A 16,401-nucleotide genomic window follows, 5' to 3' on the forward strand; every position below is an offset into this window, starting at 1 on the left:
TAACATACATTTCAATGTAACACGACATTAATGTCATTGCAAACAAGAAACTAGCTGATCGGAATAGAAACTTGTTTAAGTTTCCTTCTTTCCAAAATCGACGCCCCACCAAGATTTAAATCAAATACCTTCTGTTGTGGACTAATATGAGCTTTATATTGTTGATGATGAATTCTTCTATTATCAACTTGTTTCACATACTTTTGTTTCTCAGTTTGACGTTTTTCATACATGACTAAATTCTCTTGTTCTTCTTCATCTTCCAGTTCTTCCTCTTCAACAAGATCTTGCATTGGAGGTGGAATGTTGGCCGAAAGTGCTGCTTCTTCATTCATACGATGTACGGCTGTTGAAATATCAAAAGCGTCCCGAAGTGCCACTGCTGCTGGTGAATATAATTCAGGGTCGAAATTATTTTGAAATTTCTTGGAATATTTATTAACTGATTGAATTGGATGTTTGGCATTAACAGTCGCAGCTGCTGCAGCAGGAATTGATTCATTGATTGGACTTGGAACTGTTGGATATTTGTTTGAACCTTTCTTTATCCATGGATCTTGTAAGAATTCCAGAATTGTATATCTTTTTCTCGGATCTACTGTTAATAATTTACTTACACATTTTTTAGCATCATAACTAATTTCATCCCACCAAGGTTGTAAAAATGTATATTCACCCCTGGCGACTTTTTCAGTCAATGTTTCAATTCGTTCATCATAAAATGGAGGGAATCCACATAATAAAGTATATAATACACATCCAATTGCCCACATGTCAACTTCCCGCGAATATCTTTCATCTCTTACAATTTCCGGGGCGGTATAACCAACTGTACCACAAGGGGTTTTGGTATTATGTTCCCATATTTGTTTTGATAATCCAAAATCAGCCAATTTAACAATTCCAATACCACCACCTCCTACACCAGGTAAGAATTCTCCTTCATCTTTCTTGGTATTTGGATCATCTGATTTACGTAATTTAGCACGCGGATTGGAACTTGGATAATGATCAATGGGGAAAAATAAAAGATTTTCCGGTTTAATATCTCGATGAACGATACCAACTTGTTCATGTAAATATTTAATAGCATGAGCAACTTGAACAATTACCCAACGAGCTAAATCTTCTGAAAAATAAGTATATTTAACCACGGCAGTAAATATTTCACCACCAGGAGCTAATTCTTGGACAATATAATAATAAACTGAAGAATCAATAAATTCAATAAATTTTACAATATTTGGATGATTTAATTGTCTCATTATTGTAACTTCTTTCAATACTGCATGCTTTTGTTTTTCATCCATTTGAAATTTACGTAGTACTTTAATGGCAACTTCTTTCTCAGTACTAATTTCTCGTGCTTTATAAACTACTGAAAAGGCACCTTCACCCATTTGTCCTAATATTTCATAACGATCTAAATCAGGGAAGTTTCTTGAAGTCTGTTGTCGTTCTAAACGTTCTTCTTCTACTAATTGGGTGGCAACAACACTATAGTTTTGTTGTTCCTGTTGTTTTGGTTGATCTCCTTCATAACTCATAATAGCATCATTTAAAGTAGCAGATGTACCAAATGTGTCATCTGTGGCACCACCTTGATGAGTGTAATTTGTTTGGTATGGGTTATTGTTGTCGTTGGTATTGGTATAAGTAGTTGGTGTTTGCAGGGAATCAGAATTTTGTATCTCCAATTGATATTGTTGTTGTTTCTGTTGTTGTTTCTTCTTTAGTTCATTGGCTTGCTTACCATGCCTTATAAATGCTTTAAGGTTTTCAAACATCTTTGTTGATTTATTTAAAAATTTGTTTGAAAGAATAAAATGGGAATCAATCAGTTTTGATTTTTGTTAAAAATGGATCTTACGGGAAACAATTAAAATTAGGGGGAACCAGGAAAAAAAAAAAATATTTTGGTTAAGGTTTTAAATTTGGTTGTGAAAACAATTAGAAAGAAGACGACGATGACTATCAAGTAATCGGGTAAACTTTCTTACTGTGTAAAATGAATAAACGGTTCCTGTTTTAACTAAAAGATTTTTAAATTGAAAGAGAAGGAAAAGTGAAAAAGATTAATTGGAATTTGTCATTGTATTATATAGTTACATGTATAAACACAAAAGGATCATCATATAATATGGGATATTATTCTCGTAAATTAAAAAAGAACGTGTGACGTAAGTAATTCTTCTTAGAATTGGGGACAATATTAAAAATATTCACAAAAATTTCTTGGACGTGACAGATTGATAGGAGAAAGAGAAAAGTAACACGGCAAAATGAGATTGTCTATAAAAGAATAATACGTCATCAGTGATTAGAATCATATGATTTCGAACTTGTAAAATACTTCTTTTTAATTAAATGCCATAAGAATAGAAATGTAATTAAATTATAAATAAACTCTTTCGAAACAGTGTAAATAAACTTTTTAATTAGATTATGCCCTTACGGGGGGGGCAAAGCAATTAGAATGGGCGAGGAGGGGGGAGTTAATTAGTGAGACATTGACAGTAGAAAAAAAAATAATGGTGACGATTATTACTACGTCATTAATATTAGACAAAAGGGTCATAAGGTATACATAATAGAATTTTCTAGTAGGTACAAATACACAGAGTGTTAACCCCAACTATATGATGAAAAACAACAACTAGTATGATTAGTAAGAAATAAGAATGTGGTGGTTGATCTTAACAAAGGGAAAAGTCAGGTCGTGTATTACATGATAAAATTAATTTAATTGCTTTTTTTATTATTCAACGGTTTTATCATTTTCTTTTTCACTTACCCTGACTTTAATTTTTCACTCAATATATTCGAGTACACATTCATTTCCAACTCCTTATCAGTTTATTTTCTCTTCCTTCTTCTTTCCAATATTATAAAATACTATTACTAGAAATAACTTACACCACTATGACTGCTGCTGCTCCTATCAGATCCCCTGCTACTCCACCTGCTATTGTCTTCACTGATTGGGACGGTACTGTCACTTTACAAGATTCAAATGATTATATCACTGATAATTTAGGTATGGGACATCCTAAAAGAATGATTATTAATGATAAAATATTAGATGGTACAACCACTTTCAGAGATGGATTCAGAGAAATGTTAGATTCAATTCATAAACCTTTCAGTGAATGTATAGAATACTTATTAGCCAATATTCAATTAGATCCCGGATTTAAATCTTTTTATGAATGGTGTCAAGCCGAAAATATCCCCGTGATTGTAATTAGTTCAGGTATGAAACCAATCATATCTGCTCTTTTAACTAATTTAATTGGTGAAGATGCCATGAAAAATATTGAAATTGTAAGTAATGATGTTGAAATTAATCCAAATGATGAATCTGATTGGGAAATCATTTATAGAGATCCTGAATCTGGTTTTGGTCATGATAAAGCAAGAAGTATTAAACAATATTTGGATAATCATGGATATACCACTAAAGATAATACACCAGTATTGTTTTATTGTGGTGATGGTGTAAGTGATTTATCAGCTGCTAAAGAAACTGATTTATTATTTGCTAAACATGGTAAAGATTTAATTAAATATTGTATTAGAGAATCTATTCCATATACTGAATTTAATGATTTCCAAGAAATCTTATCAAAAGTTCAAACAATTGTTAAACATAATGGTGATATTCAACAATTTATTGAAAACCCTTAGATTTGGGTTCATATATAGAGAGATTAGTTAGAACGGTTTATAGAGATTCAATAGATGGTTGTTGCATGTAACGCAACAAAGAATTACATTTGCTGTTTTCATATCCGTTGTAGAACTCTTGATTTAATTGGTTGATTTTTAAGTGTCTGAAGTGACCTTTTTTTTTTTGCAACCAATTTAATTTACAGACAACAAATCGATCAATTACATATTAATACTTATTAAAAAATGATATAAACTAATTAAAAAAACACATACAAATAGTCTATAAGAGAACCCACACACTCCTATTCTCTCACTCTCTAAAGGAAAACATGTTTAAAAGCTTCTTTAGCATCCTTAGTCAAAACATTTCCATGACACATAACAATCTTATCAAAATTCCATCCATAAATAGCTTCCAAACCAGGTTTACTCTTGTCAACATTCACAAGTTTTCTAAAAAGAAACCCCCCAACTTTTGAATATGGTTGCATATATCTTGTCATAAAACTCCACCCACCATGAGGATTGAACCCTTTTGGATATCCTGTTTCTGGTGAAAATTGTTCCAATGTAACCTTTCCACTAGTCAGACCAGGCACACCTAAATTAAACAACAAATCGCCCTCAAATACAGCCTTACTGCTCTTTTCATACATCACTAATTCTTGATTTTGATGAAATGGTAAATATACAAATTCGAAATTGTTAACAATAATTTCATCACCACCAACAATTGAAGCCAATTCATCACCTTTCAAAACTTTATTTCCTAATTTTGAAGTAAATAAATAATCAGTTGGCATATCGGGGATATTTTCCATAGCAATGATTTTCACATTTGGGAATTCAGTCTTGTATGATTTTGCAGCAAGGTTATGTTCACGATTAGGAACAATAACATGAGTGATATTATATTCTCCCCCCTCGGTTTCGGAATTGGCGAATTGGGAAAGAGTGGCTCGGACTTGTGGACCATAAGGTAATGGAGACCAGACTACTATGTTTTTGTTGAATTTGAATAATGCCATACGATTACCGAAATTGAATTTGTTAAAACGAAGGAAAGCACTAGATGCTAACATTACATTAGGGGAGATTGATTGAGTGACAATTTTGAAATTTGCTGGATAACCGTTCATGTTTTAGCTTTTGTTTGTTGTGTTGTTGTACTGTTGTACTGTTGTATTGTGCTGATGATAAGATTGGAAATGAATATTTGAGGAAGGAATTGAGATGAGTATTTATACCTCCTTGGAATAAATCATTGCTCCGGAGATTATCTCTGGGGAAAATAGAAGGGGCTGGGAAGAAGAGAAGAGCAAAAAAAAGATTCAGATTGAAGCCTAGACCCTTTTTAGTCATTATTTGATGTAATCTGACAATTATCATCAAATCATTACCCCAATAAATAATCTCAAATTACTAATTGAAAAATGTTTAATTTCTTTTAAAACTTATGTAATTGATGAACTAAAACTAATAATAATAAATCCGGTTGTAACCGGATATATTTCCTATATATGTCTTTATAACCGAACTGTTTATCACAGCCTCGAGGTATATCAAATCTCGGTGTTATCAATTGACCTCAGTGCTCTACTCTTCACATAGCCTTGATCTTAATTAATTTCCAAGTCATACAATACAAACGGTTCATAATCAGCATCTACTAAAGAAGCATATTCATGAAGATTTGAAGAATGAGAAGTATAATCACTTCCACCAAGATATCCAAATTTTGCAATTAATTCCTTTTTAGCTTTTGATAAATTTTTTAAATTATTTCCTTCAAATTTAATTAAATAATTATCAAATTGTGGTGGTAATCCATATCTTAATACTGCTTCAACATAAACTCTAATAACTTTCAAATGAAACCAATTTGCCATAATATCAGAATATGCAGTTTTGGCTAATCTAATTAATTCATTTTTCAGTTTTAATTCATTAGCTTTTGTTAAATCAAATTCTTTTCTTAAATTATTCAACATTTCTTCACTATATACAAAATCATTTCTTGGATGCCATTTTCTTTCTCTACTTGAATTAATAAATTCATTTTGAAATTTCTTAAATAAAGTCACAGTAAATAAACTAAATTCTTGATCTTTTGCAATTAATTCTGCTGAACGAGGGATAACAAATTCTGTTAAAGTTTCATAAGCTCCTTTAAAATCATTAACTAAATTGTTTGGAACCGCAATTAAAATCGTAGTTAAATGTTCCAGATCTAATACAAATTGTTCAGGTTTAACTATTTCATGTAATGATTTTATTGATAAATCACCATTCTTTTTACGATCAGCAGCTAAGAAATTAGATTTAGCAGTTTGATAATTTTGATAACTTGCTCTAACATCATTATCTAAAGCAATTGCTTCTCCACTTAATAATTTAACTAAAAAATTAATTGATTTATCTAATCGATATTTGGATGTATTCCAATTGAAATTTTGTATATAATCATATACTAATTTCAGTTGAACAATTCTAGCAAATGTTTTAGATGGAGTATCATTAATTGAATTTAAGATATCAATGATTTTCAGAATACTGGAACCTAATTGTTGATCAATCTTGGCAAGTTCTTCACTTTCTGTAACCAAAGAATCTAATGTCCCCGTTTGGAAATCGGGAACTTTAAGATTATATAAGGGTGAAAGTCCATTATTTAAAGATTGTTCTAACCATTCATGGGCATTGATGGATTGTGGCAACGAAAGGATTAGATATTGTGCTAAAGGTGGATTGGATGATGATGACATTGATGTGTGTATGTGAATTGATTGGGGATTATGTGGGGGTAGAAAAGGATGGGAATTGGTCTTATCGTGGAAAATCCTCCCGCGTTGAAATACACCACGAGTGGAAATGGTGACAATTTTGTTTGGTGGGATATTTGGTATGCGTAAATATCAGAATAGATTATGTATGTGAATCATTCTGACATATACGCCGGGACATTCAATTTTGCCATTTGCTTCACTATCCATTGTTTAACACATCTATAAAACCTATAATTCTTTCAATTACTACACTATGGCATGCTTCTGATCAGCCAAATTACTGACACCATACTCATAATGCAGTTCCATCACCTATACAACTTCGTAGCTCTATATTAAATTTTTCACCCCAAATGATCATCGCGATAAATCACTAAGAAAAAAAATTATTTATCAAAATTATTAAACCTCATCTCTAGCAATCTCCTCTAAACCAACCCATCTAAAGCCATGACCAACTCATTAGAAGAACGTCTCAAGATCCATTCCACCGCCTTTGACGGTCTTCTTTCCTTAATTCCCGCCAAATACTACTATGATTTAGCAACCCAAGATCAATGGAATGCCAAAAAGAAATCTAAATCGGAAATTTCTCAACATAAACGAGCTAAATTAAACCCAGAAAATCGGGAAATGGCAGATGAATATGAGAATTCTCATGTTTCTGCTAAAGATGTGATGGATAATTCGGTGAAGAAAGGTGCGAAGAAGGTTGAGTTGCCTAAGAAGTTACCTGCTCCGATTTATGACGATAGCGAAGAGGACGTTGAGATACCTGATATGGATGTGAGTGGAGACGAAGAAGAAGAAGAAGAACAAAAGGGAGAGGATGACGATGAAGGTGATATTATGACTAGTAATGGATTAATATTTGATGATGAAGGGAATGAAATAGAAGAAGAAGAACAAGAAAGTAAATTTGAGAAACAACAAGTTCAAAAGAATAAGAAGAAGAAACAGGAATTAAGTCCCGAAGAAAAGAAACAACGTGATGAGAAGTTGGCAAAATTAAGAGAACAGCTAGCAAGTAAGATTACTAATTTAAAAGAAAAGAGAAAAGCACCAGGTACCAAAGTTAGTGGAGCACCACAATCTCGTGAACAAATCTTAGCTGAAAGAAAACGAAAAGAAGAATTACGTAAAGAAAAGAGAAAGCATGCCGAGCTTGAAGATGATGATTCTGATTCTGATAGTGAAGGTGAAGATGTGGATGAAGAAGTAGAACAAGAAGAAAATAAACTGACTGTTTTGTTTGGAAATATTGTTTTCCAAGATGGATCTCAAGTTACATCTGATTTGACTAAACTTCGTAATACTGCTGAAAGAAAGAAACAAAAAGGACCAGCTAATAATGATTTAAAGGCCCATTTAAATAAGATTCAAAAGAAGAAAGAGAAATTAGCAACATTATCAAAAGAAGATCAAACTAAAGTACAAGAAAAAGAGAAATGGAAGAGAGTGATGTTACAAGCAGAAGGAGTCAAAGTAAAAGATGATGAAAAATTATTAAAGAAAGCTTTAAAACGTAAAGAAAAGCAGAAATTAAAGAGTGAAATTGAATGGAAAGATCGTAAACAGATTGTTAAAGATACTGTTGATGCTAGAGCTAAAAGAAGAGAAGCCAATTTAAAAGCAAGAAGAGATAATAAGAAGAAGAATGGTGGAGGTAAGAAATCAAAGCAACAACCAAAATTAAGAAAATTCACAGGAATTGTAAATAAAAAGAAGAGAGCAGGGTTTGAAGGTAGTGCAAAGTCAAAGGGTAAGAAGTAGAGAGACACTTAGTATTATATAGATAATGTAAAACACACACACTTAGTTAATAGATACACAATTCATACCATCATCCACAGTAAATTTTATCTTGTAACAAGCAACAAAGGGTTCCCCTTGTTTGTTAACAGCAAACAAAAAAAATCAACCAGCCATAATATTTCAATCTATGCGGCCTCGCGATCTTCTTTTCACTACTCACTTCTTCTTCTTCTTCTTCTTCAACAACATCTACTAACAAATCATGTCAGCATTACCAGAACAATTAAAGAAATATTTAACTCAAGTTGATCAAGTATGTTAATTACGCTCCAAGTCAATTGCAATTGGCCCTCCTTGTAACTGTGTCAAGTCAATACTAACCATTTCTGTTTCTTAGGCAACTGGTGGTTTACCCCTTTTACACCATTTTGAATCCAACACAGGATTACCAAGATCTTACTTTGTCATTGTCTTTGTCGCCCTCTATTTCGTGGCCGTCTTTTTAAATGTCGGAGGTGTTGGACAATTATTATCCAATATTGCTGGATTTGTTATTCCAGGTTATTATTCATTACTAGCACTTCAAACTGCAACAACTAAAGATGATACTGAATTATTAACTTATTGGGTTGTATTTGGATTCTTAAATGTTATTGAATTTTGGACAAATGCAATTTTGTATTGGATTCCATTTTATTTCTTATTCAAGACTATCTTTTTGTTATATATTGGTATCCCAGGTTTCGGTGGGGCTACTGCTGTTTATATTAATGTTATCAAACCATTTTCTGATCAATACATTGGAAAAGGTAGTGAAGCTAAAGATATCGCTAAGAAAATTGAGAAAGCAGCAGAAGGTGTTTCTTCAGGTGTTGAACTTTAAATTAGTTAGCTTGTATTTTCTGCCCTGTATGTATTATTGAAAATATATATATATGTATGATTATAATAAATCATTTATCAAATCATAAGGACCTTCATTCGGACCCAAATCAGTATAAAAACACTCAACATCCTCATATCCAGTCAAGGCCAACAATCTCACCTTTTCATGTCGTTGAAACAACTCCGAATCCATAATAAACGTTCTTAATCTCTCACTAAACCTAACCTCCCTAGTCCAAGGGACAACATGTGACACATTGGGAAATACCTTCATTCCAACACTTTTCCCAGCTGCTACTGGACAAGTATACGTCGTGATTAAACTTCTAGTATCTTTCCATTCGGGAGCAAGACTTCCTGCAAGTAATAAACTCATGGCCCAGAGTGGGACAAATCCAATGCCGAAATATGAACTTCTTACCAAACTCAATTCAATTGCCGATGTGGTTTCTTGAGTAAATGCAAACAGGATTTCTCCAGTTAGGTTGGTTTGATTGGCAGTTTCATGAAGAAGGAGGGTGATTCCATCAGGGTGGATTTCATGATGTTCATCACTGGTATAGAATTCAACCCAATTTTCGGGGATTTCAGAAAATTGGGAAGTAGTCAGGTCTTTGGTATTGGGGGTTATGTAGGTGTTTGTGTCCATTATTTGGATGATTAGTTGGTGGTTTGGTTCTAGGTGTTTATAATGCCTTTGAATGGTTTTTGAGAGGCGGGTGTAGTTTTCAACTTCGATTAATTTTGGGGTTGGGATTGGTGGTTCAGTATCTCCAGGGAATGGGTCTGAAACAACAACACCGGTGAGAAAAATGAGTACTGCTGATAGTTGTAACAAAATGATGTATTGTCTCATGGATCACGTCTATTGAAATGAAGTATTTGTAAAGACATATTGATTATTCATTTTTGATATGTGGTTCCACATTTTATTTTTTAGTAGAAATGGCTGCGAAAATGTTCTTCACGGGTTAGAAAGTTAGCACATTCCTCTGAAGAATCGACAACTCGACAGGTTAAACAAATATGACAAGCCATCCGAACTAAGGTCTTCTATTTTATTTCAATAGGCATGGCCTTCAATATAAATCGAGATGACCAGGATGGCTGTGCAACAATTGTATATGCAGAAGAATCGGATCATCAGGGCATTGCCAAGACAACCATCGGGAAGGGTGCATACATTTACATTTGCGCTGCAATTAATTAATAATTCGAAAATAGTCTCCAGATATGATGGGGTCTATATTTAGAAACAATTTAAGTGAAGGGTGTTTGATAATTGTAATTCGAATCATAATTGCACAGGGAAAACGGAAATGATATTTCCGTAAAGTTGTCACTTACATATTCTAGAAACAGACAAATCAAATTACGAAAAATGGCTTTTAACCAACAACTATGTAAAAAAAAAAAAACCTGGTGTCGTCGCTTATGATGCAATAGATCAGGAATCTTGTTGTTAGATGGAAGATTAAAGAGAGTTTGTCTATGCAGGAAGCAAGCAAACCAATAAACAAACTAACAATCGGAATCACAACCCTATTTTTTGCTGCATGACACGAATTGCTTCATTCCATTAGACGAACAATACCAGGGGGGGTTTGTAACTTTAATCAAAGAAAGACTACGTGTCCCATTGGCTAGCCTTTAATGTATGAATATGGTAATATCGTAACTTGTGCATATGAGTACTTTTAATAAGGCGCGTGGTGGGTAATTAACCGTGGGTGATCTAACAATTAATAAGTCACAAGTGTATTGTTAGATTAATTTGTTTTGGTGGCTTCAGCCGTACAATAGAAATGTTCTGTGCAGTATTCTCTCATCGTGTCATATTTCCGTACCTTCTTTTTTTTTCTCTTGCGGCTTACAATGGCTGGGGGATGTGAAATTTTGATGATTCTTTGTTGTTTATTCACTCACATGAAATTCATTAATCTTAAAAGCCTTTTATGTACAATTGTCATCTCTCAGCCAATCTCTGTGTCCAATAGTTAGCATTTGAAATTTATGAAATAATTATTATTTTCCTTCGAGTAAAGAAACAATGACGTCAAATCACCCCTCTCGCTCTTTCTCTATCTGGATCTCCTTCTTTTGGGTGAATAGTTAAGAACGCGGTTGCTATTTAAGTTCTGTAAATAAGCGTAATTTTATGTTTAAATTCTTTTTTGCTTAACTTTCCTTAAATTGTCTTTTTTTTACAACCATTTCACCTTAACCAATTATCATTCAAAAGTTTAAATTTATCTTTTTACATTATTTAAAGACATCAATTTATCCCTTCAATTGTCAATTTTAACCAAACTCCCTCATCTCCCCAATTGACAATTATATTATCAATTTTATTTAATCAAATTGCAAATATATTTTTTTCATAAGCGTTAATCAAATTATTATTACTTCAAGATGGCAGATGGCGATTCTCCAACAACGACCAATGCTTCTGTTTCACAATTCTTATCAACATTAATTCCAACTTTAATTACTGCTGTTGTATTTGTTACAATATTCTTGGCAATCAGAAAGAAACAAACTAGGGTCTATGAACCAAAATCAGTAGTTAAATCATTACCTAAAGATTTACAAACTGAACCAGTTTCAAGTGGTGCTTTTAGTTGGTTAACTAATTTATTAAGAAAACCTCAATCTTATATTATTCAACATTCAGGAACTGATGGATATTTCTTTTTAAGATTTTTATTTGAATTTTTATGTGTTTGTTTAATTGGAGTTATTGTAACTTGGCCAATTTTATTTCCAGTTTATGCTACTAATGGTAATAATTTAATTCCGGGTTCAAAAATTAAAGGATTCGATATTTTATCATTTTCAAATATTACTAATAAATGGAGAGCTTTAGCTTCTGTTTTCTTATCTTGGATATTGTTTGGATTGGTTATATTTTTGATTTATCGTGAATTGGTTTATTATGTCACTTATAGACATGCATTACAAACTACTCCATTGTATGATTCTATGTTGAGTTCAAGAACTTTATTATTAACCGAAGTTAATGTTGATATATTGAATGATTCAAAATTAAAGGAATTATTCCCTAGAGCTAATCATATTTGGTATTCAAGAAATTATAAAGAATTACAAGATAAAGTTGAAGATAGAACTAAATTAAGTAATAAATATGAAGGTGCTTTGAATAAAGTGATTATTAAAGCCGTCAAATTGAGAAATAAATTATTAAAGAAGAATAAGCCAGTTCCAGAACCAGAAAATGATATTAATCAATATATGAAAAAACGTCCAACTCATAGATTAAAGTTTTTAATTGGTGAAAAAGTTGATACATTAGATTATTGCCCCAAGAAATTAAAAGAATTAAATGATGATATTGATGGAATGCAAGCCAAATTTGATGAAAATGAACAATTACCAGCAGTATTTATTGAATTCCCAACTCAATTGGATCTTCAACGTGCATATCAAGCACTCCCTTATAATTCTGAATTTAAATTATCCAAATATTTCACTGGAATTGCACCCGATGATATCATTTGGAAAAATCTTCAATTATCAACTTCAAAAAGATGGGCTAAGAAATTGATTGCTACTAGTATTTTAACTGCCACAATTATATTTTGGTGTATTCCAGTTGCTGTAGTTGGTTCTATTTCAAATATCAATTTCTTGATTGATAAAGTTCCATTTTTGAAGTTTATTGACAATATGCCCCAAGCACTCATGGGTATTATCACCGGTTTACTTCCGGTTGTATTATTGTCAATTTTGATGTCATTAGTTCCACCATTTATCAAGTTTATGGGGAAATTTAGTGGATGTATTACTGTGCAACAAGTGAATGAATATTGTCAATCTTGGTATTTTGCTTTCCAAGTTGTGAATGTTTTCCTTGCTGTTGCATTAGGTTCTTCTGCTGCTTCGGTCGTGACTGAAATTTTACATGATGCTCTGAAGGCTTTACAAACTTTATCGGCAAAATTCCCTACTTCGGTTAATTTCTATTTTGCTTATTTATGTTTACAAGGGTTAACTATAAGTTCTGGAGTGTTGTTACAATTGGTTACATTAATATTATCCCATATTTTGGGTCGTATTTTAGATGGAACTCCAAGAAAGAAATGGACTAGATCAAATACGGTTGGTGAACCTGATTTTTCAACCTTATATCCTGGATTCCAATTATTAACTGTGATTGCATTGGCTTATTCAGTATTAGCACCCTTGATTTTGGGTTTTACTTCAATTGCATTCCTTTTGTTTTATTTTACATTTATTTATACTTTGATTTATGTATTACGTCCAAATGTTCATGATAATCGTGGTAAGAATTATGTTATTTCATTATTTCAATTATTTACCGGGATTTTCATGGCTCAATTATGGATAACTGCAATTTTTGTATTTTCCAAGAATTGGGTTTCAGTTGCCCTTGAAGCGGTTATAATTGTTATTAGTGTCTTGGCTAAATTTTGGATCTCGAGGAAATTTATGCCATTGATCGATACTGTGCCTATTTCTGCTATTAGATATGCTAGTGGAGATTCCAATTATTCATATCCTAAAGATCAAGGATCAGCTGAAATTAAACAAGTTGGTGAATCATATTGGCAAACCCCTGATGGTGAATTGCCAGAAGCAGAAGAAGAACATAAGGATCAAGTGATTCCAAATAAGAACCTTTCCGAAAATCCATTTGGATATGAAACCACAACATTATCCACCCATCCTAGAAAAGATGAAGAAGATCTGTCAGATGCAAACAACCCCAATCACAACCACAACCATAATGAGAAATTGCAAGTTGTTGGAGAAACTCCCAAGAAGACACTTAATTGGTTTAAGATTTTTTTCCAACCCCATCTCCAAACTTTTGAACAATTACGAAGCATCTTACCAGATAGTTATTTTAACTATATAGAATACAATGAAGAATTCTTGGCTCAAGCATATGATGATCCAAATGTTTATGATAAGATGGGTAAGATTTGGATTGTTAAGGATCTGTTGGGATTAGGACAGGTTGAGAAGGAAAAGGCGGCAACTCATGATGTGGAGGTTATTGATGATGATGCTGGACTTGATGATAAAGCTGGTATTGAGGTAAATGGTCCTCCTCCTGATAAGGAAGAGGATATTAGAATTTAATTTTATGGCTTGTGTGTAGTGGTGTAACTGTTGTATTGTTTTTTTTAATTTTGTGTTCTACTTTTTTTTGGTTTGTGTCATAATTTTAATTAAAGTTTTTTTCTATGGCTGCAAAAAATATAAAACGATCGATCTGTCAAAAACTAAAAGCTTAATTTTTATTTTTTAGGGGTAAATAATTTCTTTAGCGATCAACTCTTTACTAATCCAGTAGGAAAATAAAGAAGTCGAGAAATTCCTTGGCATAAGTAGAAGTACAAAGATGTAGGGAGAATAAAGAACAAAGAAGTTCCAGGTGGGGAATTTTTGAAATTTGCTTGTCAAAATGTCCCCACCACCAGAAAAATCCTTCTCTACAGATCCTTCAATATTTCTTGTCTAAAAATAGACACACACATTCCTATGTCCATCAATTGTAATCAAACCTTCAACTTCAAAGTTATTGTAAAAGTAAAATTATTTATTAATTCATTAAATTCTGCAGAACTAGAAATTAGAAATTTAGAAGAAAATAAGAAATTATTAAAATAAAGTTATTCAATAGCATCTCTATAAAAAGGAAAACATCCTCTTTTTTTTGGGTTATACATGTATAACCTTAATAAAGTATCATTATGCAAAAAAACCCAGAAAATAATAAATTAAGAAAGAAAACTTTCTAGCAATGATAATCATTGCATCTATGTAGAAATTTCATTCTTTTTAACAGCACTATCAGTTGTAGTAGTAGTACTATTAATATTAGCAACCGTCGAAGTTCTTGTTTCTTCCTCTCTGTTTGGTTCACTTTCACTTCTTCTCTCCTCTACACTGTGACTTTCAGTATATCCTCCAGGGAATGGAGTTATTGGAAGAGCCGAGAATGGGGGTGGAGAAGGTGGTGGTGGAGGTGTAGACTCATTTGAATATCTATCTGATTGGTTGATTGAATTCTCATCATTAACTATATTATCATCACCGCCGCCTATAGAATCCAGCACGACAATTCTATCATTCAGATTCAAACTTGAAGGTTTTGGATGTACAGGAGGAGGAAATGGAACTTTTGCATTTGGATTTAAATGAAATTTTCCTTCTGAATCATAATACCCTAAATCAGTTTCATTTGTTTTTTCAGAATATGTTGGGACATAACTACTTGGTAATTCCGGATCTCGTGTTTGTTGTCTTACACTTGGTTGATTATATTGATTTTGTGATTGTCGATATGATGGAGGTGTAATCCAACTAGTACCATAGATTGGTGGCTTTCCTATTTCTTTCCGTTTCTTATTGGTTCTTACTGTGATTGCTATTGACATCATTACTCCGGCTGCTAATGTGACGGCTAGAAAGATGTATCCTACACCGGTAGAGCCGCTGCCTTGTCTTTTGGATAATTCAATTGTATGGTCTGACGGATTATTGATATACATATTGTGTCAAATTGGTTAATGCCTTGTTTCTTAAAAAGTTTTTGACTTTTTAAAGTGATTAGTTAATTGGCGTTACTATTTCTAAAGTTTTTCTCTGGATGAGACTTTTACGTAGATGATTCTTATAACCTTCTATTAATTGAAACTTAATAAGTTTAGTAACTTAAGGGAAGTGAAGAAATAAATTAAAATTAAAATTAAAAAATTTGTTTGAAATTCTTAATCAATATATTTATATATGAATTCCCCTAGAAGAGAAAGTGACAGAGAGCCAAGAGTGACAGGAACTAGAACTAGAATTAGAAGAAAGGGGATAATATGGGATTGAATTATGGGGGAAAAATAAAATATTATTTATTTAATTGCTCAAACTAAAATGTCGCAACGTCGTAAATAATTTCATGTCACAGGATTCTATTGTTATTTATTATTCTCATTAAGCCTTGTTGGGTTAATTATACCTTAAAAACTATGATATCATAGACATTAATATGGAATCGGATTTAATGCCTCGTTTATATCAAACGTATCTTCTATTCAATTGAATCTAGCATCATTCAGAACAACGAGGATTTTTGATATACGATTTACTAATATTTACAAAATTCTAGAAGGGACCCAAAATCATCTCTCTTCAACGAATTCACTATATGACGTAATATTTCCTAAGAAATGGCCCCGCAAAACCATCTCAAAGCAACAGTTACGTCTCTCGTCCTTTTATCGGGACGGAGATATAAACACAACACACAGATGTCCAA

General features: G+C 32.4%; 9 protein-coding genes across 9 annotated transcripts; 4 read left to right on the plus strand and 5 right to left on the minus strand. All coding sequences in view use genetic code 12, as the record gives it.

Annotated features, from left to right (window-relative positions):
- Positions 1 to 50: 50 nt before the first annotated feature.
- Positions 51 to 1,787, minus strand: RCK2 (serine/threonine protein kinase; the record flags this gene model as incomplete). Its single annotated transcript, XM_049407175.1, has 1 exon — positions 51 to 1,787. The coding sequence occupies one exon, from the start codon at positions 1,785 to 1,787 to the stop codon at positions 51 to 53; it is 1,737 nt and encodes a 578-aa protein (XP_049263384.1).
- Positions 1,788 to 2,922: 1,135 nt separating this feature from the next.
- J8A68_003331 (putative phosphoric monoester hydrolase) lies at positions 2,923 to 3,687 on the plus strand (the record flags this gene model as incomplete). The annotated part of the gene is made up of 1 exon (XM_049407176.1): positions 2,923 to 3,687. The coding sequence occupies one exon, from the start codon at positions 2,923 to 2,925 to the stop codon at positions 3,685 to 3,687; it is 765 nt and encodes a 254-aa protein (XP_049263385.1).
- Positions 3,688 to 3,989: 302 nt separating this feature from the next.
- On the minus strand, positions 3,990 to 4,811 carry J8A68_003332 (uncharacterized protein; the record flags this gene model as incomplete). The annotated part of the gene is made up of 1 exon (XM_049407177.1): positions 3,990 to 4,811. One exon carries the CDS (start codon positions 4,809 to 4,811, stop codon positions 3,990 to 3,992), a length of 822 nt encoding a protein of 273 aa, XP_049263386.1.
- Positions 4,812 to 5,291: 480 nt separating this feature from the next.
- VMA5 (H(+)-transporting V1 sector ATPase subunit C) lies at positions 5,292 to 6,437 on the minus strand (the record flags this gene model as incomplete). The annotated part of the gene is made up of 1 exon (XM_049407178.1): positions 5,292 to 6,437. The coding sequence occupies one exon, from the start codon at positions 6,435 to 6,437 to the stop codon at positions 5,292 to 5,294; it is 1,146 nt and encodes a 381-aa protein (XP_049263387.1).
- A 471-nt stretch (positions 6,438 to 6,908) lies between these two features.
- On the plus strand, positions 6,909 to 8,231 carry J8A68_003334 (ribosome biosynthesis protein; the record flags this gene model as incomplete). The annotated part of the gene is made up of 1 exon (XM_049407179.1): positions 6,909 to 8,231. The coding sequence occupies one exon, from the start codon at positions 6,909 to 6,911 to the stop codon at positions 8,229 to 8,231; it is 1,323 nt and encodes a 440-aa protein (XP_049263388.1).
- Positions 8,232 to 8,475: 244 nt separating this feature from the next.
- Positions 8,476 to 9,096, plus strand: J8A68_003335 (uncharacterized protein; the record flags this gene model as incomplete). Its single annotated transcript, XM_049407181.1, has 2 exons — positions 8,476 to 8,526; positions 8,611 to 9,096. 2 exons carry the CDS (start codon positions 8,476 to 8,478, stop codon positions 9,094 to 9,096), a joined length of 537 nt encoding a protein of 178 aa, XP_049263389.1.
- Positions 9,097 to 9,156: 60 nt separating this feature from the next.
- J8A68_003336 (uncharacterized protein) lies at positions 9,157 to 9,747 on the minus strand (the record flags this gene model as incomplete). The annotated part of the gene is made up of 1 exon (XM_049407182.1): positions 9,157 to 9,747. The coding sequence occupies one exon, from the start codon at positions 9,745 to 9,747 to the stop codon at positions 9,157 to 9,159; it is 591 nt and encodes a 196-aa protein (XP_049263390.1).
- A 1,763-nt stretch (positions 9,748 to 11,510) lies between these two features.
- PHM7 (Phm7p) lies at positions 11,511 to 14,225 on the plus strand (the record flags this gene model as incomplete). Its single annotated transcript, XM_049407183.1, has 1 exon — positions 11,511 to 14,225. One exon carries the CDS (start codon positions 11,511 to 11,513, stop codon positions 14,223 to 14,225), a length of 2,715 nt encoding a protein of 904 aa, XP_049263391.1.
- Positions 14,226 to 14,905: 680 nt separating this feature from the next.
- On the minus strand, positions 14,906 to 15,640 carry J8A68_003338 (resistance to Congo red protein; the record flags this gene model as incomplete). Its single annotated transcript, XM_049407184.1, has 1 exon — positions 14,906 to 15,640. The coding sequence occupies one exon, from the start codon at positions 15,638 to 15,640 to the stop codon at positions 14,906 to 14,908; it is 735 nt and encodes a 244-aa protein (XP_049263392.1).
- Positions 15,641 to 16,401: the final 761 nt, after the last annotated feature.

Source organism: Hemisphaericaspora subhashii, assembly GCF_019202705.1.
Source record: "Hemisphaericaspora subhashii strain CBS 10753 chromosome Unknown scaffold43, whole genome shotgun sequence".
Lineage (NCBI taxonomy): Eukaryota > Fungi > Ascomycota > Pichiomycetes > Serinales > Debaryomycetaceae > Hemisphaericaspora > Hemisphaericaspora subhashii.